The following is a 22,244-nucleotide window of genomic DNA, read 5'->3' on the forward strand; positions in this document are numbered from 1 at the left end:
AAAATGCATTTGTCTCAACCAAAACGCCATTAAATTATATATACTAAAATCATCTATCTAGCTAGGCATCTATTAATCTTATGTCCTATTTCTCCACAACCACTACACTTTGGCGGGGCCCGCGTACGTGGGTATAAAGCCGGCGAAGGGCTTCTTCGTGGAGGGGGAGGAGGTGCTTCAATTGATTCCACCGGCTCAGTGATCAATTGAGAAGCTTCTTAAACTAAGAGGCCTTCTTTAGTAGGTATCTGCCTCCGGGATCTAGTACGCTTTTGCTTCTACTTCTCGTTGGCGACGCGTAAATCCTTGTTTTCTTTGGCGAGTAAGATAGCACCTTGCATTGTAAGACGGAAGCCTTTTATAAGCTGGTTTAATGCACGATCTAGCGGGCTAGGTGGGCTTAGAGATCTTGTACGAAGTAAAGCTTTGATTTATAAAGCTTAAAGACGTAGTTCTTTCTCCGTAAAGGGGGGTTTTAGGGTAAAATTCCGGCTTGATTCACTCCCTTTGGAACAACATGGTGAGATTGCACCATGTTTCGTCTTCTTTGCAAGTCAGGATAGTAGCTTTATTTCTAGTCAAAGCTTGCATCCTAATGGGGAGCATCTTAGGCAATGGAGAAATACGAAAATTTAGTGGATTCCACAAAAACATAATCAAGGCCGATCCCCTGTGGTGCAATCTATTTTCCCCAACCTGATCCTGACGCGGACTTTCAGATCAAAAGCACTCTGAAATGAGATGCTTGATAGAAGATTGTAGAAGATAGAAGGGTGGATGTTTGACAGATTTAATTTTAGCTAAAATACACATGACCAGAAAGGCAACAACGCCATTGATCCAATCCGCTATCGTAAAAAATTCCAATATCTTAAACCTGCGCCTGGAACTCATCAACGACCCGCCCAAGAGTCCCATTACTCCAACCATCAACCCGCTCCCGGTCACACTTCTCATACAAAGCACGTGCAAGGGCCGCAAGTTGAGCAGATTCCTTCGCATCAGCTTCTGCTGCTTGGATCTGGATCCAACATATGACACCAGAACGGGTGATCAGAGTAGTACTACCGCCGACCTGGGCGGCGCGGTACACAATATGCAGGATCTTACGTCTAGCTCCTGGGCCCAGGGTTGGGGACTGGTAGAGGGAAAGAATGCGCTCAAAGACATTGGCTCGACGGTAAACCTCCATGTCCTAGATTCGAGGTGTTAGCAATTGGAATTTTGGAGCGTTGAACTACAAGGTCGAAACTTACAGCCTCGGTGCGGAGTGCCTTAATAAACAGGTTCAGGAGCCAGTCGATTTCATCGAAGTACCCATCATCCAACTCAGGCTCGTGCAGGAGGATTTTGTCAACCCAGTATGTTGGGATCTTCTCTACTTCCCAGGCCGGTGCCTTCTGTAGGAACTTGTTGACTTTGCCGTAGACCTTGTGGAGGGGGTCTGTGAGAACCTCCAGGCAGTTCGAGGCGCACTCGCCAACAATCCAAGGAACGGGCTTCTCCATGCCGATGTTGTTGACGGTCTCGAGGAGCTCACCGGCTAGAGTAAACACTGTGCGCCATTCTGCGTAGGTAGACTCCTTGAGTTTTGCCATGAAGCGAATAATGTTTGCGAAAGCCTGTCTTCGGATTTCTTCGTGCTGAGAACAAAGACAGAGCATCAACTCGGCGACGTGACCCTGGTCCACTGCTTCTGCAATGTCCTCTCTTTCCCATTTGTTGAGAGCATTGTGAGTCGTGCCTTCGGTAGGCAGGGATCCAAAAATCTCATCGAGGTCAATGGCAGAGGCCGTATTGGATGAAGTAGGCACGTTGGAGCCAGAGTCAATGTCCATCTTGTCCTCAGTGTCGACATCATCTGCCTCTTTCAGGGACCTTTTAAGGAGAGACTTAATCTTCTTGGTCTTCGTTGCTTCAACCAGCGCATCCCTAGCAGCCTTTAGGACCTTAGTGCTTTCACCCGCCTGCTTCAGGTTACCCAGAAGACTTGCGATCCAGGCTCCAACAGAAGCTTCTGTGGATGCATCCCCACTCTTGACAACAAATGGCCATTGCTCAACGATGGCAGCAACAAGCGCGCTAGCAGTTCTGGACACATCCTCGGATAAGGACTGTAGCAGATCCTGGTAGTGAACGGGCTTCTTGGCGACACGTGAGACACAATTATCAAAGAAGACCAGTTGTTGGTGCAAAGCATCAGCCTCGAAATTCTCGAGGCTTGACAAGACGGACGCAAATGCGTGGGGGGAGCTTTGCAGAACAGAGTTATCAACCAGAATGGTCTTGAGCAGGGTGGAGATACTGCGCGAAGAGGCCTTATCCGAAGTATCCATGAGAACCTTGAGAATCGAGGTGAAGGGCGAATATTGCATGGATGCTGGCTTTTGCCACCAACGCAATGAAGCGGATTGCTGTGCGATCTGGAGGATACTCTGAAGTTGGCTCAAAAGCGATTCAGAATCGTCCGCGCTGACGTCTGGGGCTTCCAGTCGCTTCAGGACATCCACCAAGACCAGTGAGACGTCAAAGTTTTCCTCTAGAGCAATGTCCGGCATCACTTCATAGTAACAGGTCAAGAGCTCTGCAACAGCCTCCTGCTGGGTCAGATCATCCTTTTCTGTTCGTCGGAACAGGACAACAACATCCTTGACAGCAGGGCAGCGGCGGGAGAACTCTGCCAGCAATTTAGCAGAAGCCTGATTCCAGAATAGCTGACCTTGGCCGTGATCCGCCTGGAAGATTTTGAGGACAGCTCGCAGCTTAGTGAACGCAAGGGTCAGGATGCGCACGGCAAACAAAGTGACAATCTCCGCATTCTGGTTGAGACAGCGGGTCATAATTTTCTGGCCAAGGGGCCGAGGGAGAACATTTTCAATGACGATAGAAACCGGCGGTGGCAGGATAGGCTGCTTGTCCTTCCAGCCACAGTTCGTAGGGACAGGCAACTGCACAGTTGAGAAAAGGAATGCGGATTCCGCCATCCATGAGGGGGTAACCTTAGGGTCTGAGATAAACATGGTTTTCCTCGAGAAGTAATCGGCAACAAGCTCTGGCGCCACCCTGAAGATGGACACCAGCAGCTCGATCTGGAGGCTATCTACATCGGGCCGAAGGCACTGAATAAGGAATGAGAGGGAACCGTTCCGCACGGGGACAGACTCTCGGTATTTGTCGACGTAGATGGGGGAATCAAGGCCCAATTCAATGCATGCATCATCATCAACAGCCAAGGTCTCCGGATCGGCTCCGACGGGATACCAGCCAGTCTCGGGTAAGAGAACACCAAGCCCGGCAGTTTTGCACACGTTCATCATGACTCGGTGGATCTCATTGGCAATTACGACTCCTCCAGCATTAGGTTCATTTGACTCTCGATCATAGCCGTATAGTGTCACCAGTCGCTCAAGGTTGTGTCTGTTGAAAAACTTGCTCTTCGATTTGCGGGACAGAGCAGAATCTTGCACGATATCTCTCTCGATAGCCTTGATAATTTCTAGTACAGTGTCCCGCGGGTCCTTTCGGATATATTCGAGGAAAGACCTGGTGATCTTGTGCTGTTCGATGATATCATTCTTCTCGGAGGCATGCTGAACTCTCAGGTTCGCTAGCAGGTATCGCTGTGCGTTGCGTCTGAGGGTCGATTTGCTGGACTCATCTTCCGAAATCTCCTGCGCTTTGTTGGGGGTCAAGAAAACCTCCAGTCGCTTAAAGGTTATGTACCGCCGAAGGTACAGCTGCCGTGCCACTGCTCCTCCGTCAAAAGTCACAATCTCCGTAAGCAAACGGAGACATGGTGAGATCAAGTGTTCTTTAGACTTGGTTGCTGTCAGACCGCGGTTGAACAATCTCAGCTGGTCTTTCTGCAGCAGGTGCTTGCAAAGGGCGATTCCGAATTCCCTGAACTCCAGTTCCGACGAAATCGTCTTAAGGAAGATCGCAAGAACAGAAGGGACACTGGTCAGTAAAGGCTCATTGTTATTACTATCGCCAAATGACCACGATTGGATGATGTCTGCAAAGCACACTGAGGTCTCATCCTCCTTTCCGGAGTTGGTGATTTGCTTGTCGCAATAATCCTTGAGGACACGCAATTTCTCTGCTTTCTCGCTATCTCTTTCTGTGTGTGCAATTGACACCAGGAACTCTTTAAACTTTATTATACCTATCTGCTAGTCAGTTTTTGTTTAGCCTTGAAGCTTTGCAATCTGCCTCACCTTGCTTTGCCAACGGGGCGTTTTGCTGGACAGCGAGCAGGTCGCGCAATGAAGCAGCAGACTTGATATTGGATGTGACAGTTGCTTTCTCTGGCTTGAAGTCATCAAGCTTTCTTCTCTTCGCCCGAGAGGGATGCTCTGTGATGTGCGACATGATTTGATGGGTTGGTGTTGTAACTTATTTTTTTTTAAATCGCATCGACACTTTCAGCTTGCTGATTGGCCAGGGCCTTCCCGCCCGGTGCAAAACTGTGGATACACCGCCTCTTTCTGTCGGATGAATGTCGAGGCGGTGTGTCATAAGTCTCCATCAAGTGGAGACTTGATCATCTCCATCATTTTGCTGTGAACAGACAATGTCGATTTGGCATCTTGGAAATGACAGTTAATTCTCTACTGGTGGTGAGATCAATGGCCCCGATATATTTAACCTCCTTATCATCTGGCAGTGTCACATCTGACAGGCCCTTCAAATCTGTGTCTAACACAGACCATTTATTAGCCTGTATACCGCACGAGCGCTCCGCGATTGACTCGGTCACATTGCCCAAAAGCAGCTAGGCTAAGGGATACGCGGTAGAATTTGACAGCCGCCTCAGAGCAATTGCTTAACATTAGTCTAGGATTTTATTAAACTCCTGTTTCTCCGTAAGATTCCACAGGTCTTGTAGCGAGCATTATAGATACTTATCTCGCTGACCCTCACTGGGGGGTTTCTATAGGATATCCTATCTACTAAATAAATTGTTCCTAGGGCAATCGAGTGCGTTTCTTGGGATCCAGTGTGGGTCATAGGGGGTGAAAACTAAGTAGAAATAAGAGGAAGGCCGGATAAAACAGAGACGACCGAACTGAACATGTAAATGTCTTTTGTTACGGAAACGAGAAGCAAAAACGAAGTTCCAAAAACATACAACAGTGAGGATTCGCTGGTGGTCACCCACCCAACTACTAACTCACCGGCGTGTGGCTTAAGTACGGCTGAGCGGACGGGAAGCCCTGTTTTCCACACCCTATGGTCGTATGTGTTATATCAAACCATGAAGATCTTTATGATAGAGATCTGCTAGTTGGGTTTCAAACAACCCAGTGGTGAATGGAACAACCAGTAGTATTCACATCTAAATGCCATACAAGAATTAGATCCAAAAGAAGTAACTCCAATTTTTTAAGCTAAATGATTCAGCATAAAGTAGAAAGATTTAGAACGCAAGAAAGGAAAGTACAATTGCAGCCATAGCTGGTATATTGGAAACATAACAAAAATCAACCCCAAGTTCCACCACCGCCACCTCTGCCCTGCCGCCGCTGGGCAGAAATACGCCAATCGTCTTCGCCAGCAAAGCGATTGTGCAGAGGCTGGATACGCTCCGCCTTCTTACGCTTCGACAATCGATCCGTAGGTGCAACCTTGAAGAACGTGGGCGCCGCTTCTACAAGCCATTTTGGCTCAATGGCAGTAGTGCAATGCATGTACTCCTTGGTCGTGAGGACCAAGGTGTGGTAGATGACATGCTCGGCCGGCTTGCCGAACATCGCGGAACTGGGGTGCATGTATACGGGCGTTCCTTCGACCAGGGTCTTGTATCCTTCCTGGGGGTCCTTGCGCGCTGCGTTGCGGAAGAAGCCGGTGCACAGGGACTGTCGCACCTTCATGGTATCCCGACCGCAAGAGACGATACGGTGCTTGTAGCGGTTCATGATGCCCATCAGCTGCTGGCGCACATCTTGGGCGCGCTTGATTTGTCGTGCTTGGATAAAGTTCTCGAAACACCAGGAATTGTTGAAGCCTGCGTTCTTCCACCCATTGTAGACGTTGAGGAGGGTCAGATGATCGCCGTGCGGATCGTGGAATTTGGCCTTCTTCTGGTCTGCTTGTTGTTGCTTTTCCTTGGGGCGGTAGAAGACAGACTGAATTGATAGCATGGCGACAATGCTAAGCATTTCGTCGGAGCAGCCTGAATCCACAGATGCAATGAGCACCTTGGCAAGCGCAGGTTCCATTGGGAAATCGGCCATCTTTCGTCCGAGTCGAGTTAAAAGACCCTCATCATCAAGTGCTGACAAGGCATATAGTTCCTCGAGGGCTGTCAACATGGTGTTTGTAGGCGGTGGGTCCATGAAATCGAAGTGGAGGAGGTCGTTGATGCCCATTGCCTTGAGCATGAGAATGGTATGTGAGAGGTTCTGACGCTGAATTTCGGGAATGGTCGTTGGAAGCATTTCAGACTGATAGGCAGCCTCTGTATACAATCGGAAGCACTTTCCAGGTCCTGTTCTTCCAGCACGACCAGCTCTTTGCTTAGCTTGCGCTTGGGAAATTGGAGTCACCACAAGAGAATCCATGCCGAGCTTCGCATCGTAGGCGTTTTGTTTCACAAATCCGGGGTCAATGACGTAGTAAATCTGATCAATTGTGATTGAGGTCTCTGCAATATTGGTTGCAATGACAACTTTGCGTCCGCCTGGGGGGGCCGGATCGAAAATCCTACTCTGCATCTCACTTGGTAGTGCAGAATAGACAGGTAGGATGACCAACTCAGGAACGGTGGGTCCCAAGGCTTTCATGCGCTCGAATAAGATCTCACATGCTGTATCAATCTCTTCTTGGCCCGTTAAGAAAAGCAGAATGTCACCTTGCGGTTCTGTCAAGTGAATTTGCATAACAGTAATGAGCGCAGCATCCAGATAATCAGATTCGGGCTCCTTGGAGTACATGACTTCGACAGGGAAAGTTCGGCCAGGAATGGAGAAAATGGGACAGCCATGGAAGTATTCAGAGAACTTTTCAGCATCTAGTGTGGCAGACGTGATAATCAGTCTAAGGTCGGGTCGTCGTTTGACTGTCTTTTTCAACAATCCAAACAGAATATCAGTTGCAATTGTCCGCTCGTGCGCTTCGTCAAGCATGATAACGGAATATCTCTTGAGGTCTGGATCCAGAAGAATTTCTCTCTGAAGCATTCCATCGGTCATGTACTTGATCTTGGTATCTGGGCTGGTACAGTCCTCGAAACGGATGGTATATCCTACCTCTGCTCCGAGCTTGCAACCAACTTCCTCGGCCACACGTTTAGCCACTGACATGGCAGCAACGCGGCGAGGTTGTGTGCAACCAATCATTCCAGTATTTCCATATCCGCCCTCGGCCAGGTACTGCGTCAACTGCGTGGTTTTTCCAGAACCCGTATCTCCGACAACAATCATCATTTGATTGTCCTTCACTGCATCCAGCAACTGCTTCCGGAACTTGTATACGGGCAGACTCTCGCGTTGTTGTTTCATGGACATGGTCGTGCGCTTTCCAAAAGATGCGTTCTTGCCCATCGTTGCTCTCTTCCACTCTGGTACAGCCTCATCCTGCTTGGGCTGCTGAGCACTCCGAAGATCAGCGGCAAACTTTCGCTCTTCCGGTGCAACCATAGGATCCTGCCATTGTGCATTGAGATCGACATCCGCCGCTTTTTTGGCCGCCTTGTCCTGTGCTTCCTGCTGTTTCAATTCACGTCTCTCCTTAGCAAGGTTGGTGCCTGCCATTGCAGAACGGTTCATTGAACCATCGGGGGCCTTGACAACACGAATAGGAGAAAGTTCGAGGGATTGCTTCGTCTGGCCAGCCAAGAAAGGAGGCTCCTCGTCTTTGACCTCGATGTCGACATCTTCCTCCTCTTCGAAAGTGCCTTCGCCGGTGAGCGTTGCATTATATTCCTCGTCAATGTCCGGATAATCTGCTGCAGAGGCAACACCGGAGGCAATCAATTGTCTGATCTCCCAGCGCTCTGGCGAAGTCATGCGCTTTCGGTTTCTCATTGGCCGACCTCCAGACCCTTCAATAACGGGCACATCAGAGCCGAGACTGCCGTACCGGTCATCGGCGAATCCGCCATCGAGACGCTCCATATTTGCACCGGAAGCAAGGCGCTTCTGGGGAACAAGATCCATGCCTGTCACTTGATCCACCTCCTTCATGGACAGTCCAATGCGAGTGCCGTCGATGCTGGCCACTTTGACTTTGACTGGCTGTCCGCGCGAGACCAAATCTGAAGGATGATTCACTCGTGCTCCTTCTTGCATTGCTGAAACATGGACAAGACCATCCACCTTCCCCTTGACACCCTTCAGATTCACGAAAGCACCGAAATCTTTTACGCCCGTCACGGTTCCATCATAGATCTTGAAAAGAATGGGGTGATCATCCAGCTCGATAGGGGGGGGATGGCGGAAATCATCATCCTCATGGCGATCACGATGTCTCCGACGGTCGCTATGGCCGTTGCGACGGCTGTCTTCCCGGTTGCCGCATTTTCCAATCGATCTACCGAACTCGTCCACGAGATCATCGGTCTTATTATACCGCTGGGCACTTCGAGACCTTGATCGCGAGCGGTACTTGTCTCTGCGCCGTCCCCGGCCATAATCGTTGTTCTCAGGGCTGCGGCTCCGCTTCCTGGTTCCACGGGCGTTCCTCGATGCATGTGGCTTGTCCTCCTTCGCTTTTCCTGCCAGGCCCTCAAGCATGGCGAAAGTGTCGTCCATCGCATCTGCTTGTGCATCAGCCTCGTCTGCCGCTTCGCGATCTGTGTAGTCTTCTTCCGCCCAGCGCTTCTCCGTATCGGGGACCGCAAGGCCCTTGAACACGCGGGACTTTTGCTCCAGAGCATCAAGTAAAGCCATGTCGTCGTTTGCACCAGAAGTTCTCTTGTCGTTCTCTGCTTTCTTTCCCTTGTACTTGGGGTGCATCGTGAGCACCATACGGTCGACACTCTCCAGGAGACTCTGAGGGAATTCGCCGCCCATGTCGTCGAAAAATTTCTTGAAATCGGAAAACTTGCCATTGCATTTAAGGTGCTGATCGATCACAAACTCTGCAAGGGTCTTGTCGGCGATTCCTAGGTGGTTCTCGAACTCGTTCGTCACGCGCGAGACGAGCGAGAACAGCTCCAGAGACTCGAGGTCATCCATGACGGGCGGCGGAACAAAAGAGATCCAACCAAATACCAAATGAGGCCAGCTTAGCTGGACAAGTGACGTGTAAATTGGCAGCCGTGCAAAACACTGCTACCCTGTAGCTCTTCGGAGGCCTGTCGCAGTCCGGGATCTTGAAGGCGGAAAATTAGTGTGGCCGAAGTTGCCACCGATAAGATAGGGGGGGTACGCGCGATTTATAGCACCTGAGCACCCACCTATCCACGGTCAGTGAGATTTCATTGTCGATTCATACTGTATTACAGTAAACATCAGAGACATTCAAACCAGTTCAGTCCAACATTCAACGCAAGTCGAAAGGGACACAAAATAGATCAGAAAGTAGCACTATAGAGGTCCCTACGTATTAGGTAGGCATTGAGCATTGGAGATCGGTTTTTTACATCTAATATACACATATCTTGTTATACATATTCATCACTCTTTAGGGACTTCTGTGTCATAGTAGGACTCTGTTGGGTCAGACTCCGAGTCGTCTAAATCGGAGGATAAGTTCTCTCCCTTGCCCTCTGCCTCCGGTGAAGACTCAAATAATGAGAGCTCGGCGTCGGACGATTCACCCTCTGCAGCCTCCGCAACCTCCGAGGCAGCTTCTTCCGGTAGATTGATTTCCATTTGCTCTCCTTCACCCGAAGGTTTCATCCAGTCTCCAGCAACTCCCATCCGTTCCTGCTCCAACAATTGTTTCTGCAGCGCAATCTGGCGCTTCAGAGAAGCACCCTTCCGCAACCTCTTGTTAGCGGAGAATTCAGTCAATGCCCGAACCATCCGCTCTTCGACAAGTTCTTTGACATGGCTTGCCAGAGTTCGGTCAGTGAATACACCACCAAATCGGAAACTGAGCCACAGGTACAAGATAACTGCCCTGTGAAGGCTCTCAAGATCATGCAAATAATCATTGCTGCCAGAAACGGGCTGCTCGATGACTTCCAAGTTGAGATAAGCAATGTCCAATAGCCGTCCTTCAAGGTGCTCAGCTACGCAGTCCGCCATAGCACCAGTAACATCACGCGAGCCTGAACTTTTACGGTCCATTGGAGAAACCATGAACTTTAATTGGTCCTCAAACGGTAGTCCTTTGACAGTGTCGATAATTTCAGCGTTTTCCAACTGACTGGAGGGGTCACACAAGAAGAACAAAGGGTTGACCTTGGCAATTTCCAAGACCCGCTTGATCAGATATTCGAAAGGTACACCTGGTGGGAAATAAGCCGCGAATTTCCGGAAGACAGATTCTGGGGGGAAGATGCCCGCCGCACTCAGCGGTGGGGGCTCCAATTTCATAGCCTGCTGGATGTATGGAAGGTCAACCTCTTCGAGGCAGGAGATCAGGCCCACGTTAGGCTCTTCATTTGTGCTTTCCGTGGCGTTGGCTGGACGATATCGACCAGCACGGCCACCGATTTGTTTGATTTCAGGGACAGTAAGCCGTTGAAGTCCAGTCGGGACACGCTTGACGAGGGTGTCAAAGATAACACGCTTGCAGCTCCTGTTGTGGGTTAGTATAGAAGCGCAAGACAAGCAGCGAGGGCAAAACTCACAGATTAAGACCCATGCCAATTGCGTCGCTTGCCACGAGGAAGTCATAGTCATTATCTGGGTCATTGAACAGATTCGCCTGTTGGGTCCGAATCTCTGCTGGCAGACCACCATAAACGATGGCCGCGCGTCTTCCAGTGGTCTTCTCGATGTCTGCTTTCATAGCGTGTATACCTTTCCGGGAGAAGACGACTATACAATCACCCTTTTCCAGACTATTGAGATTACCCTTCAAACTGTGCGGCATCACTTCCAAGGCGTTGAGACGTTCGTAGCGGTGAACCTCCAAATTATCTCCCGTGAGTGCACATAGCTCCCGAATCAATGGTACGGCTCGGGTCTCACCGCACAGGTGCAGTTCGGCTACCTGGGCACCAAGGAAAGCTCGAGTCCATGCCCATCCTCTGGATGAGTTAGCAATCATTTGGATCTCATCAATCACGCCAACATCGTATTCCTGCCCCAGGCTGACCATTTCAACAGTATTACTGGTGATGCGTGGCACTTGATCATCATCGGGAAATTTGACATCGTCACCAGTGACAAGACTGCACGGAACTCCATCTGCCTTGAATCGGTGATATACTTCTTGCGCGAGCAATCTCAGTGGACCTGCGTAAAACCCATTCTTACTTTTTGCCAGCCGTTGTAATGCATGGTAGGTTTTCCCGGAGTTCGTTGGCCCAACATGAAGATGGATTGTTCGCTGCATCGATCGTGCGCGCGGATACCACTCGGCTGGCCATCGAAGGTCGGCCACTTCCTGCTGTGCTGCCAAAATGGGTGCCGAAAACCTGGCTGTAAGATTTTCCGAGTACTGCATATATTCTACCTCCTCCCGCAGACCCTGAAGTCCGGAGGCGAGGTAGGCCTTTTGCAGCGCTACCTTTATATGCCGAAGGGGTCCCCAATGTGCAGATGCCTTCTTATCATCTGATTTGCAGGCATTTTTGATTTGACGTTCAAATTGAATCCATACTTCCAGTGATTCTCCTGACTTATTCAGCTTGCTGTATATATCACGCAGGGTTGCTTCCACTAGTTCGTTGAAATCTCGTGCGGCCGCAATATCCTGTCGGACGGACCTTCCGGAGGAACCTCCAACAGCTGTTTTGCCTCTTTTTGTGTCCGCTTTCCTATCTGTGGAGATATCGGGCTTGGACTTTTTCGATCGCTGTAGAATTGAGGTTGTGGTGAAGGGTCGTACAGCGAAATGAGTCAAGGGTCGGAAAGCGCAGAGAGAGCGACTACCGCCAGTCCATGGCTGCATTCCTGGAGGACGGGGACTCCAATCCCGTAGAGTGGTACAATTCTAGAGCAGAACAAATCGAACAGTTGAACAGCTTGTACCTAAGAATTGGACGGGGAGAGAGGAAAGGACAAGGGACATAGGAGAGACAAAAAAGTTCCCTTATCGACCTGATCCACTTTAAAGCTCTAATGGTGGGGAACACTATCTTCTCTTCATATACCTCAGACGGCCACCTAACAACTCCTCCTTCTCAGGGCATTTAAGCTAAGCATCTAGTCAATCTTCGTTGCTATCTGCCTGCTTTTTTAATTGCTCTTCCATTTTTGTTCCAGTCCTCGCCCTGAAGCCCCAAGTTGTGGGCTGCCCGCCATCATGGGCTCCTCGATAATCAACATTCAACGCGACTGTGAGTGACTACTCCTATTACCTCCTGCAAGAACCCTTGGCTGACCTTCAACTGTCTGGAATAGTTATACTGAACACAATTCGCAATACCGGTGGCAATGAGGTAAGCCTCCTCCGATTAACCCCTCTGCCGCGGATACTGACGGTACCCTCCCCTTAATAGTGGAAAGTCTTGGTGGTGGATGAGACCAGCAAGAAATTGATTGACGGAGCTGTGAAGGAAGAAGAAATTCTCAACCTCAATGTTTCCAGTGAGCTCATCTTATGCTTTGCGACTCAAGCAATTTCACTAATGCCACTCTGCAGACGTCGAGCAGCTCGAACATCGACGACTGTCCAATCCCGATATGGACGCGTTGTACATACTATCCTCGGAATCTTACGTGGTCGATTGCCTTATGGCAGATTTTGAGGTGGGCAGATACAGAAAGGCATTCCTGGTGTGGACTTCATGTTAGTGGGCTAGTGAACCCGAGGCCTTTGCGACGTCATTCCGCTCACACAGCTTGTAGCCCTTGACCCGCAGCAGCGATCTCGGATTGACCGATCCCAAATTGCGCGTGAGCGCATTGCCGAATTTTACACCATGAACATCAATTTCTACCCCAGAGAATCACACTTGGTCACATTCCGGGATCCGTGGAGCTTCCCGATGCTCTTCCACCCGGGTTGCAACAATTTGATTCGGCACCATTTGGAAGAATTAGCCCAAAAAGTAAGACACGCCCTACGATTATTCCGGTTTAGCTTGCTGACATTGAATCAAGGTTGTCTCTCTATGTGCTTCTCTGGGCGAGTACCCTATAATTCGGTACTACCGGCCCCGATCTCCGACCCACGAGGCCGCAGTTATGTGCTCTCACTTGGCACGTTTCATTCAAGATGAATTGGATCAGTTCGCGCAGCATCAGCGTGACTTTCCGCCTCAAACAAACCGTCCCCGAGGCGTGCTGCTTGTAGTAGACCGTTCCATGGACTTGTTCGCACCTCTCCTTCACGAGTTTACATACCAGACCATGGTCCACGATCTTCTTCCTATCACGGATGGGGACAAGATCACCTACAAAACGGTTGTAAATGAGGGTGCAAACAATGAGGAGGTCAAGGAAATGGAGATTGGTGAGAATGATCGAGTCTGGGTAGACTACCGTCATATGCATATGAAGGATGTGCTTGGGAAACTGGGCGAGGACTTTGCCAAGTTCCGAGCAGCACACCCTCAGTTTGCAGACGAGTGAGTTTCAAACGGTCATCCCTATACGGGAGTCGCACTACTAACTTGGGATTTTAGCAACGACAAATCTAATGTGAACACCATCAAGGATATGCTGGGTGGACTGACAGAATTCCGAGAGGGTAAGGATGCCTACACGCTGCACCTCAACATGGCACAAGAGTGCATGAACTACTTTCAATCTCGCAAACTCTTAGAAGTGAGCTCCACCGAGCAGTCATTCGCCACTGGTCTGGACGAGAACTACAAAAAGGCAAAGAACTTAGCAGCGCAGCTCGTGCAGCTCCTCGACGACGACTCAATCGTACAACCAGATCGGCTTCGACTCATACTTCTGTACATCATGCATCGTGGTGGATTGTTAGGTGGTGACATTCGCAAACTCATGGCGCACGCTGGACTCCCGCCAAAAGACGGCGGGGTGATTGCCAACCTCGAACTCCTCGGGGTTCGTGTCGAGAAGCCTCTCAAGGATGAAAAGCCTTCGGTGCATGCTCTTTTCGCCCGACGCAACCCACCACCCGAATCAGCGGAGCTCAGCCTGAGTCGGTACGAGCTAGCTATCAAGCAGATGCTCGAAGACCAGATTCAGGGCAATCTAGACACGACGTCTTTCCCCTTCACACGCCCGCATACTGAGACGGACAGCGCCATGGCTGCCCAAGAAATGCAGTCACAGCAGGCCTCCTTACGCAGCGCAAAACCGACCTGGGCACGCACAAGATCCGTCGACCAGCCTCGACAGCGCATAATTGTCTTCATGGCCGGCGGTGCCACCTACGGCGAGTCACGAGCCTGTTACGAAGTCTCAGCGGCACAAAACCGGGACGTCTACCTCGCCACGACGCACATGCTGACCCCGGGACTGTTCCTCCGCCAAGTCGGGGACCTCGGTGTTGACCGGCGTCGTCTTGACCTCCCATCGGATCGCCCCAAACCTACCGCCCCAGCCTATCTCTTCGAGCGCGAGGCCCCACCAGCTCCCAATCTACCACCACAGAAGAAGCCCGTCTCAACAGCACACCTCAACCCCCCAGCTCCGCCAGAGGCGTTGATGGCTGGTATGTCAATAAGCTCAAACGGAAGCGGAAGCAGCCCCGCCTCATCGGGCAGCGGAAAGCACGACAAGAAAGACAAGAAAGACAAGGAGAAGAAGGAGAAGAAGGAAAAGAAATACCGTTTCTTCTAAGATTCTGCATTACCGTGTCACTTGATCCCATCCTACATCCCGTGTCCTACCGTCCCTGTCCAGCGCTTTTGTAACACCATTCTTCTCCTTGTTATTATGTTGGTCTGGTCTGGTCCCGAGCATTCAAGGCGCTATTCTCAGCGGTTTTTTCTATATCTTTCCTACTATGAGTCCTGTTAAGACTCAAGTCATTGGGAATGTTTTCATTGCATTACAATTTATCTAGCTAGAATCTGGACACCGGTTCCAAGTTACTGTACCTAGTACGTAGTTAATATCCAAGTCAATCTCTCAAACGGAAACAAATGCTGTATCTTCATCATGAACTCACATCCACACAAAACCATATCATTAAATAACAAGAAGGGGTATCATCAAACACAAAAAAAAAACATCAAGAAGTATATCCGACCCTCCACAATCCATCTATCCTTCCATCCACTACACTCCCTCCCCAAGATACTTCAAAACCTCATCATTCTGATAAAAAGCCTTCCTCATCCTCTCCGCCCTCTTCTTATCCTCCGCGACCTTATTCCGCACCTGCTTCGAATTAAGCTTCTGCACCTTCGCCGGCGGCACCGGTCTAGGCGGCAACGGATCTCCATCCCGATCAAGCCCAGTTCCCAGTCCAGCAGTACCATGCTTGACGCGAGGTTTGATAGGTTCACGGATACCCTCACGGCCCGATGCGCCAAGCCCAAGCCTGCTGTCAGGATCCCAGCCGTAGGTAGAAAGGTATCGAAGACCTGAGCGCGTGCGGTCGAGGTGGGATGGCGGGTGGGAGTGGGCGAGACAAATCTGGTGTGCGAGAGAGGCTTCATGGGGACGTGATTTTTTGTCTGTTTCGTCTGCTGCGGCTTGTGATGGGAGAGCCAGATTGCACACGCCGCAGTATTCTGGGGCTGCGGGTAGAGGCGGGCGGGTTATGTTTTGAGTTGGTGGCGCGGAGTGTATGCGGATTGGTGGTGCTGGTGGGCGCTGGGTTGGTGTACTCGGCGAAGTGCTTGCGACTGGCTGCTTCATCACGATAGAGAGGTAGGTGTCTGCGATGCTGACGCCGGAGGAGGAGGAGGGCGTCGGGGCTGTTGTTGTGTCTAAATTGGAGGAGCGCACGAACTGCACGCGTTTGCGGCGAATACCGGAGCTGAAGGGGCGCTGTTGCTCCGGTGGGAGAAAGTAGTCTTCGTCTTCGGACGCCATGGTTGGGAATGGTAGAGCTGTGAAAGCAAGGAATGAAAGAGGATGAGGGGGCGGATCGGTATTAAATGGTGGCTAGGTCAAGAACAGATTAAATGAGAGAGCACTTGATCTATTCTTGACCTCTCTTCAGTGCTCTCTATGAGGTTCAATAGGGTCAATGGTAGAAAGCGGAAACTAGACAAAGCACAAGAGTAGGGAGTACAGAGATGTTGACTTGGGCTGATTAACGTGTATTCAATCCCAGAAGTTATCCCGACGGCCAAGAATTTTAAGGTTAAGATTGTCATAGCCACCCTGCCTGACTTCTCAGGTATCCCTTCCTAATTTGGTGCCGTTTCTGCCGGTGGCTGCCTTCACCGCCTTTGGATCTTGCACACCGCCTTCATGTTCAAGTCCCTACAACATAGACATTGTGGCCACAGACAGAGAATGCATGTCGTACCTTTAGCATCCAACCCCTAACTCAAATCACTTTTGATCCTCACTTCGTATACTAAAGCACCTCACTGAGTAGTTGTTGGTTCTATTTATCTATCTTTAATCCCTATATTCCATCCACCATCATCTAGAAAATATATAGGCCTGTAGGATAATCAACTACACGAATGACGGCTGAAACAGGCACCTTGATTTAGATGGGTTCCCGTGCGCTCCGTCAGTACCCACCTATCTGCGTCTATATCTTCAGACTTATCTTTCTGCATATGCACCACGAGTCCTATGCCTGGCCGAGTGCTTGCTCTCTTTTTCCCCGACATGCCCCCGCATGTGACCATGTCTGTTTGCTATCTATATCAATCTGGACTGGAATGTTTTTTTAAAGGGAAAAAACTGCGTAGGTTGATATTCTCTAGCTTCATGACTGTTATATGAGATATTGATTACATATAGAATCCACTTGTATTTCCAGGCGATAGTAAATCAATGAACCAGTGATAACTGCATGTATTGCATAGTCATGGGATCCTAATTGTCGTACAGAGAGTCCAGAGCTACATATACGGAGAAAGTGACCTGTCTTTTCCAACTATCCAGGCATGTCTAGATCTACATGGTGTGAACGATGTAGCATACAAGACTTATCTTGGCCTAACTAATTTCCCCCGGATCGTCAATTGATATTGTCTCTCTGGATTTATAAAAACACTACAGTATGGAGTCTTTAATTACTAATTCAATAAAGTTTTTTTTTTTTTTCTTTTTCTTTTCCTTGGACCCCAAAAATAGGGGAAATCTGTTGAGTGCAGTTTCAAGGCCATTCAAGGGCCAAGAAGTCTCTATTGGGCTTGCAGATCCCATTTTGCCTTCTCTCTCTTCAATTCAAAGACAATCGAACATCATTTGCGGGCGTAGGTAGAGTACCTGTACAGCCAAATCCATTCCATCCACCCTAGTTGAGGTCTTATACTGCGCCTCCCGCTTGATCTTGACTCCTCACATTTACATCTCTCCCTCTATTTCCTCCCATTCCTCTCACGGAATACCCTTCTTTTCCAAACCCCTCCCGTTGACAGTTCCCCTATTCCAACGGGGAAAATTCAAATCGTTATCTGCCATCGGGGCATCCTAAAATGTCTACAATCAATCAACCGGAGTCGGGGCCAACCTCCACCAGAGATAACCAACCCCCATTCACATCTTCTCCGCAGGATCTACAGCCCACAGCATCGACCACAGAGCTCGAAGCCAAATCAGACCTCGTCGCTGATGCGTCCATCTCATCTGTCCATGGCCAAACACGTGCAAACCAGGCCCAGATTCACCCCGCAACTGGCTTCAGTGGCGAAACTGAATTCGCCCCCGTGACAGCACCACCTACAACTAACCCTCCTCAGACTGTCGATAACGCACCCGCGGTCGCGCTGGCACAACAACACGCACCACCTTCAATGGATACTAAAGAGCCAAAGGCTGCGCCCGAGAGCTCAGCAGAGCACTCCGATGACGGCTCCAGGAAGGAAGTCGAGGAGGAGGCTGATGCAGGCCCGTCGCTGGTGATCACCCTGCTGCTGACGACAGGGTCGCGACACCCGTTCACTATCGATGGGAATTATCTAAGGAAGCGATCGGTGAATGTTGAGAACTTTGATCCGTTTTTGATGAGCGTCTACACCCTTAAGGAGTTGATCTGGCGCGAATGGAGATCCGGTAAGAGTTCACTCTGACCTAGACTTCTATGTGGGCATCGGATGGGCGGAACACATCTTGATGTGTGATGTCGTGGAATGCGAGTAGCTAAGCTAACACTGGTGTCGATGCAGATTGGGAAAGCCGTCCGTTGTCACCGAGCTCTATCCGTCTTATCTCGTTCGGGAAGTTGTTGGATGATAACTCGCCTGTTTCTGGTACGTTTTCATCATATTTGCATAGCTGCTATGGTTACAGACTTTGATACTAACCAACCGATTAGACTCTAGGTTCAGCAAGGAACATCCAAACGTCGTCCACATGACCGTCAAACCACAAGAAGTCGTCGACGAAGAAGACGCCAAGGGAGCAAAGCCACAGTACAGCCGAGATGGCGAAACCAGTGAGCATAGTCCTGGATGTCGATGCGTGATTCTATAATCTCGCCGGCCCAGCTACGGGTCTCAAGTGTGGACGGCCTGCCACTGCCTCCTGACAATGCTGTTGTCTGCTGCTTCCATCCTTCCATCCTCATACCCCAACATACCCCTCCCCTTCCCCTTTGTCCATCTTCCGCGAATTCCTCCACTCCATCAATCTGCTATTGCAGTGATAAATTTAATACTGCCTGGACGCAGGATCAACATCCCGGTTTTGTCAAGCCAACATGGGCGCTCTGGAAGCGGTGTTTGGACATTTCTTTCCTCCTACTGGATCTCTATCCTGGAACTGTGGATCTCGACTAATTTCTTCTATTTCCATGCCATTTCTGGGCCGTTCCCCTGTTCTCTCGTTGCCAAATCGTCTGCATGCGGGCCTCATTCATCTATCCATGAATCTTCTCTACTGGATTGCTCCGGGTTTTATTCGACCTGTGTCTTCCGAGGGCTCGATCTGAGGTTCATCCTTTGCTGTTCGCATTGCTGTCACGATTCTTCTTATCCCGTTTTCTCGATATATACCCCCTCCAATCCGACTTTCCTTTGCTTTGTGCTCTATCGTTTTCCCTGTATGGTTTCTTTTCTCATGGATTTTCATGTACCTACGACTTTGACCCCCTTATTTCTCTCTCTGTCCCTCTTTCCCTTGCGCTCCGTTGCTTTTGCTTGCTTTTTAAACTATCTAAGGGTGATTCCTCGTAGTGTACAGGGTGTTTTGGAGAAAGCCCCTAGGTTAAATTTCTTTGTCAAATATTTCATAACCTTTACAGTGCCCACATACTTCTGCGGTCGTGGTTAGACATACTAGTCAGGCACTTGGGGTCGACAATCAATAGAGATAGATATACAAAACTTTTTTTTTAAGGCTGGGGGGTGGTTCTGCAAGACTACTTGGTAAAAACAGATCATGGATGGATTCAGTATATCGAGAGTACCGCACTGCCTTGATAACAGACAGAAGCATCTGAAACACCCAAGTCCAGTGATCTATCATTCTATTTGACGACAATAGGTAGGAGGATGACGAGGGAACGTTAGAGGAGAATAGTAGAACACATCGACATGGAAAAGCAGAGAAACAAAAGAACACCATATCATCATAGCCATTAGAAATCCATCTTGAGCCTCTTCTCCATCTCATCGTGGAAAGCAGGCGGCTCACGGAGATCGTCACCTTGAGCAGACGCAAGTAAGTTAGCCAAAACCCATCCAAACCAAACACCAAAAAGCACCATATAAGAACCAAACATACCATGGTAAATATCTTCCCACTGAACCTCACTATCCCGACCTCCAATAACAAGAATATCCTCATGCACATTCCCACCCCGCACACCGCCAAGCACAGCAGGCCGGAAAGTCCCATCCCGAACGATCTTCAGCTCCATCCCACGACGAACAGGTTCCGCAATACCATACGCCCGACGCAATCCCTCCATCTTCAAGGCGTCCTGTGTGGCCCGCCATGCGAGAAGTCGCGCCTCGAGAGGGTGCGTAGATGTCGGAACCTCGCCGCTGGAGTTCGTGGACGACGCGTGCGCGGTGGCGGCCTGCGTGAGCTTGTTGCGGAGAGTGTCCGGTAGGCCGGGGGCTGAGGGAGCGCCTTTAGATGGGCGAGGTGCTTGGAGGCCTGCTTGTTGCCGGGTTGTGAGGTTGCTCGTTTGTGTTGCGTTGCCGCTTGGGGGGGCGATGCGGAGGGACTGGGGAGGGGGGTTTGTTAGTTTTGTGTTTGAAACAGGGGGCAGAGGTAGATTGAGAGATTCAAGGGCAGAGAGTTGGTGACGGTAATGGTGGTTCTAGATGCTTGCTTATGGGCTGGATTCCAGGGTGAGGTCCCGGGTCCATAGCAGCTTAATGACATACCATGATGACGGATGGATGCTAGGACTTTGGGATCAAGGCTCGAAAACACAGATTGGACAAGGTCGGGTGTGTATTCAAAGCTCAGAAAGGAGATAGAAAAGTAGAAACAAGAGCAAAGGGAGGATGCAAGGTGACAACCACCGATGATGCTTCAGGCAGAGAGAAGCAGCGCGGCCAGCTCCTACGACAGACAAGAGAAACCAACAGCGCAACATCCCCCAGCACCATCCAATCACGTGCCATGCTCTTCCGCCGGGCCAACTAAATTCTGTCGCGATATTCTCCAACGAAAGAGGAACCAAATCGCATACCTCACACCACCCAAGATGACTCAATTATTCTCCCCAATAGCTCTCCGGACCCTACGGACTCTTATCCACCGTCCTGCGGTCCCCTCACCCCTCTGCCGCACAATCACCACATCACCCGCTATCTCCTTCGCCTCGAAACAATCCCCCATTAACTCCCACCTCAACTTCCACCCTGTCTTCCGCACAGCCGCTGTCGGCTTCTCTGCCGTGCCAAAGCGGCAATTTTCTAGCTCACCGATCATCTGCGCTACGTACAACCAGGTCCGCCGCGGTATTCGCACTGGACAGCGGGCTCGTCGTGGTGGTTCGCCTGCGCTGAAGGGTACACCTGGTTTGAAGGGTGTTTGTCTGAAGACTGGTGTTACCAAGCCTAAGAAGCCTAACTCTGGTGAGAGGAAGGTTGCAAGAGTGCGGTTGAGTTCAGGGAAGGTTATCACTGCTTATATTCCTGGTGAAGGTAAGATTTATTTGCAATTTGATTGAATGCAATTGATGGAATGGGATTCTGTGGACTGTCCCGGTACTGGTTTTTTTTTAACGGGAATCTTGGCTAACTTTTTTGTACAGGCCACAATATCCAGCAGCATAGTGTTGTCCAGGTCCGTGGTGGACGTGCTCAGGATTGTCCTGGTGTGAAGTATACCCTTGTTCGTGGTGCGATGGACTTGGTAAGTCTTTTTTTTTTGCTTCTGTTTGTATATCCCTATTTTAGGGGTGTACATTCTTCTAGGCCTTTTGCTGATTGCATGTGACTAGGGTGGTGTTGGAAGCCGTATGACGAGTCGCTCGAAGTATGGCGCGAAGAAGCCGAAGACCAACTAAGATGGATTCGGAGATAAAGGTTGATTGTGATTGACCTGCTGTGAGATTATACAATTTTGGCTGTGTATGATCAGTTGCTGTATAAGAGATGGCATCATTGGGCTACTTGAGTTTGGCATTTTGTGCCTTTTGCGAGGCAACTTCTGTTCATATTTGCATGTAACACTACGGATTGCGTTTGTTAATTATCATTTTGTTTATCTCTTTCGATATCCAGGCTCTTCAAGTCAAGCATAGTGATATCTTTGAAATTTTTGAGGCATAGAAAATGGTTCCGGTAATGTCTTCTTACTCCGGACCCATGCAGCATAACAAACCCCAAACAAGAACAAACGCTCGAAATACATATCAGACATCGAAGTAAAACTTCTTGTGGGTAACCGCGATAATGGGAATCAAAATGAAACAGTTGAATAGTAAACGTGCAGCTTTTTGCCCAAGCGTGGTAAAATCAATAGCATATTGCTTCATCCAGGTGAAATATCCACCACAAGCAGAGCAGTGGGGAAAGTGCACGGTGAATTTACCCGAGGTTTTATAGTTGCAGCGCAAATGGGTGACACTGTCAGCCTTCAGAATGCGCAGCGCTTCGTATCCAGACGAGACAACCGACCCGCGCATTGTCGCCAATAAGGAAACGACTGGGCTGTCCGTGG

General features: G+C 49.7%; 9 protein-coding genes and 1 non-coding gene across 10 annotated transcripts; 3 read left to right on the plus strand and 7 right to left on the minus strand.

The window, feature by feature from the left end:
- Positions 1-871: 871 nt before the first annotated feature.
- Positions 872-4,371, minus strand: Pdw03_7817 (Ribosome biogenesis protein Urb1, putative; the record flags this gene model as incomplete). The annotated part of the gene is made up of 3 exons (XM_014677479.1): positions 872-1,195; positions 1,257-4,165; positions 4,218-4,371. The coding sequence occupies 3 exons, from the start codon at positions 4,369-4,371 to the stop codon at positions 872-874; spliced, it is 3,387 nt and encodes a 1,128-aa protein (XP_014532965.1).
- A 753-nt stretch (positions 4,372-5,124) lies between these two features.
- On the minus strand, positions 5,125-5,240 carry Pdw03_rRNA4. Its single transcript, XR_010715636.1, has one exon. It is a non-coding gene; the product is annotated as a 5S ribosomal RNA (ribosomal RNA).
- Positions 5,241-5,483: 243 nt separating this feature from the next.
- Positions 5,484-9,179, minus strand: Pdw03_7818 (RNA helicase-like splicing factor (HRH1), putative; the record flags this gene model as incomplete). Its single annotated transcript, XM_014677480.1, has 1 exon — positions 5,484-9,179. One exon carries the CDS (start codon positions 9,177-9,179, stop codon positions 5,484-5,486), a length of 3,696 nt encoding a protein of 1,231 aa, XP_014532966.1.
- Positions 9,180-9,620: 441 nt separating this feature from the next.
- Positions 9,621-12,012, minus strand: Pdw03_7819 (Mitochondrial ATP-dependent RNA helicase Suv3, putative; the record flags this gene model as incomplete). Its single annotated transcript, XM_014677481.1, has 2 exons — positions 9,621-10,692; positions 10,745-12,012. The coding sequence occupies 2 exons, from the start codon at positions 12,010-12,012 to the stop codon at positions 9,621-9,623; spliced, it is 2,340 nt and encodes a 779-aa protein (XP_014532967.1).
- Positions 12,013-12,366: 354 nt separating this feature from the next.
- Positions 12,367-14,822, plus strand: Pdw03_7820 (Sec1 family superfamily; the record flags this gene model as incomplete). Its single annotated transcript, XM_014677482.1, has 7 exons — positions 12,367-12,400; positions 12,465-12,502; positions 12,563-12,650; positions 12,706-12,852; positions 12,912-13,114; positions 13,167-13,633; positions 13,691-14,822. The coding sequence occupies 7 exons, from the start codon at positions 12,367-12,369 to the stop codon at positions 14,820-14,822; spliced, it is 2,109 nt and encodes a 702-aa protein (XP_014532968.1).
- Positions 14,823-15,263: 441 nt separating this feature from the next.
- Positions 15,264-16,025, minus strand: Pdw03_7821 (G-patch domain; the record flags this gene model as incomplete). Its single annotated transcript, XM_014677483.1, has 1 exon — positions 15,264-16,025. The coding sequence occupies one exon, from the start codon at positions 16,023-16,025 to the stop codon at positions 15,264-15,266; it is 762 nt and encodes a 253-aa protein (XP_014532969.1).
- A 1,571-nt stretch (positions 16,026-17,596) lies between these two features.
- On the plus strand, positions 17,597-18,648 carry Pdw03_7822 (uncharacterized protein; the record flags this gene model as incomplete). The annotated part of the gene is made up of 4 exons (XM_014677484.1): positions 17,597-18,173; positions 18,287-18,370; positions 18,436-18,555; positions 18,608-18,648. 4 exons carry the CDS (start codon positions 17,597-17,599, stop codon positions 18,646-18,648), a joined length of 822 nt encoding a protein of 273 aa, XP_014532970.1.
- A 1,050-nt stretch (positions 18,649-19,698) lies between these two features.
- Pdw03_7823 (20S proteasome maturation protein Ump1, putative) lies at positions 19,699-20,458 on the minus strand (the record flags this gene model as incomplete). The annotated part of the gene is made up of 3 exons (XM_014677485.1): positions 19,699-19,766; positions 19,845-20,292; positions 20,456-20,458. 3 exons carry the CDS (start codon positions 20,456-20,458, stop codon positions 19,699-19,701), a joined length of 519 nt encoding a protein of 172 aa, XP_014532971.1.
- Positions 20,459-20,781: 323 nt separating this feature from the next.
- Positions 20,782-21,588, plus strand: Pdw03_7824 (mitochondrial 37S ribosomal protein uS12m; the record flags this gene model as incomplete). The annotated part of the gene is made up of 3 exons (XM_014677486.1): positions 20,782-21,223; positions 21,334-21,434; positions 21,523-21,588. The coding sequence occupies 3 exons, from the start codon at positions 20,782-20,784 to the stop codon at positions 21,586-21,588; spliced, it is 609 nt and encodes a 202-aa protein (XP_014532972.1).
- Positions 21,589-21,936: 348 nt separating this feature from the next.
- On the minus strand, positions 21,937-22,209 carry Pdw03_7825 (uncharacterized protein; the record flags this gene model as incomplete). Its single annotated transcript, XM_066101774.1, has 1 exon — positions 21,937-22,209. The coding sequence occupies one exon, from the start codon at positions 22,207-22,209 to the stop codon at positions 21,937-21,939; it is 273 nt and encodes a 90-aa protein (XP_065956857.1).
- Positions 22,210-22,244: the final 35 nt, after the last annotated feature.

Source organism: Penicillium digitatum, chromosome 3 (genome assembly GCF_016767815.1).
Source record: "Penicillium digitatum chromosome 3, complete sequence".
Taxonomy (NCBI): domain Eukaryota; kingdom Fungi; phylum Ascomycota; class Eurotiomycetes; order Eurotiales; family Aspergillaceae; genus Penicillium; species Penicillium digitatum.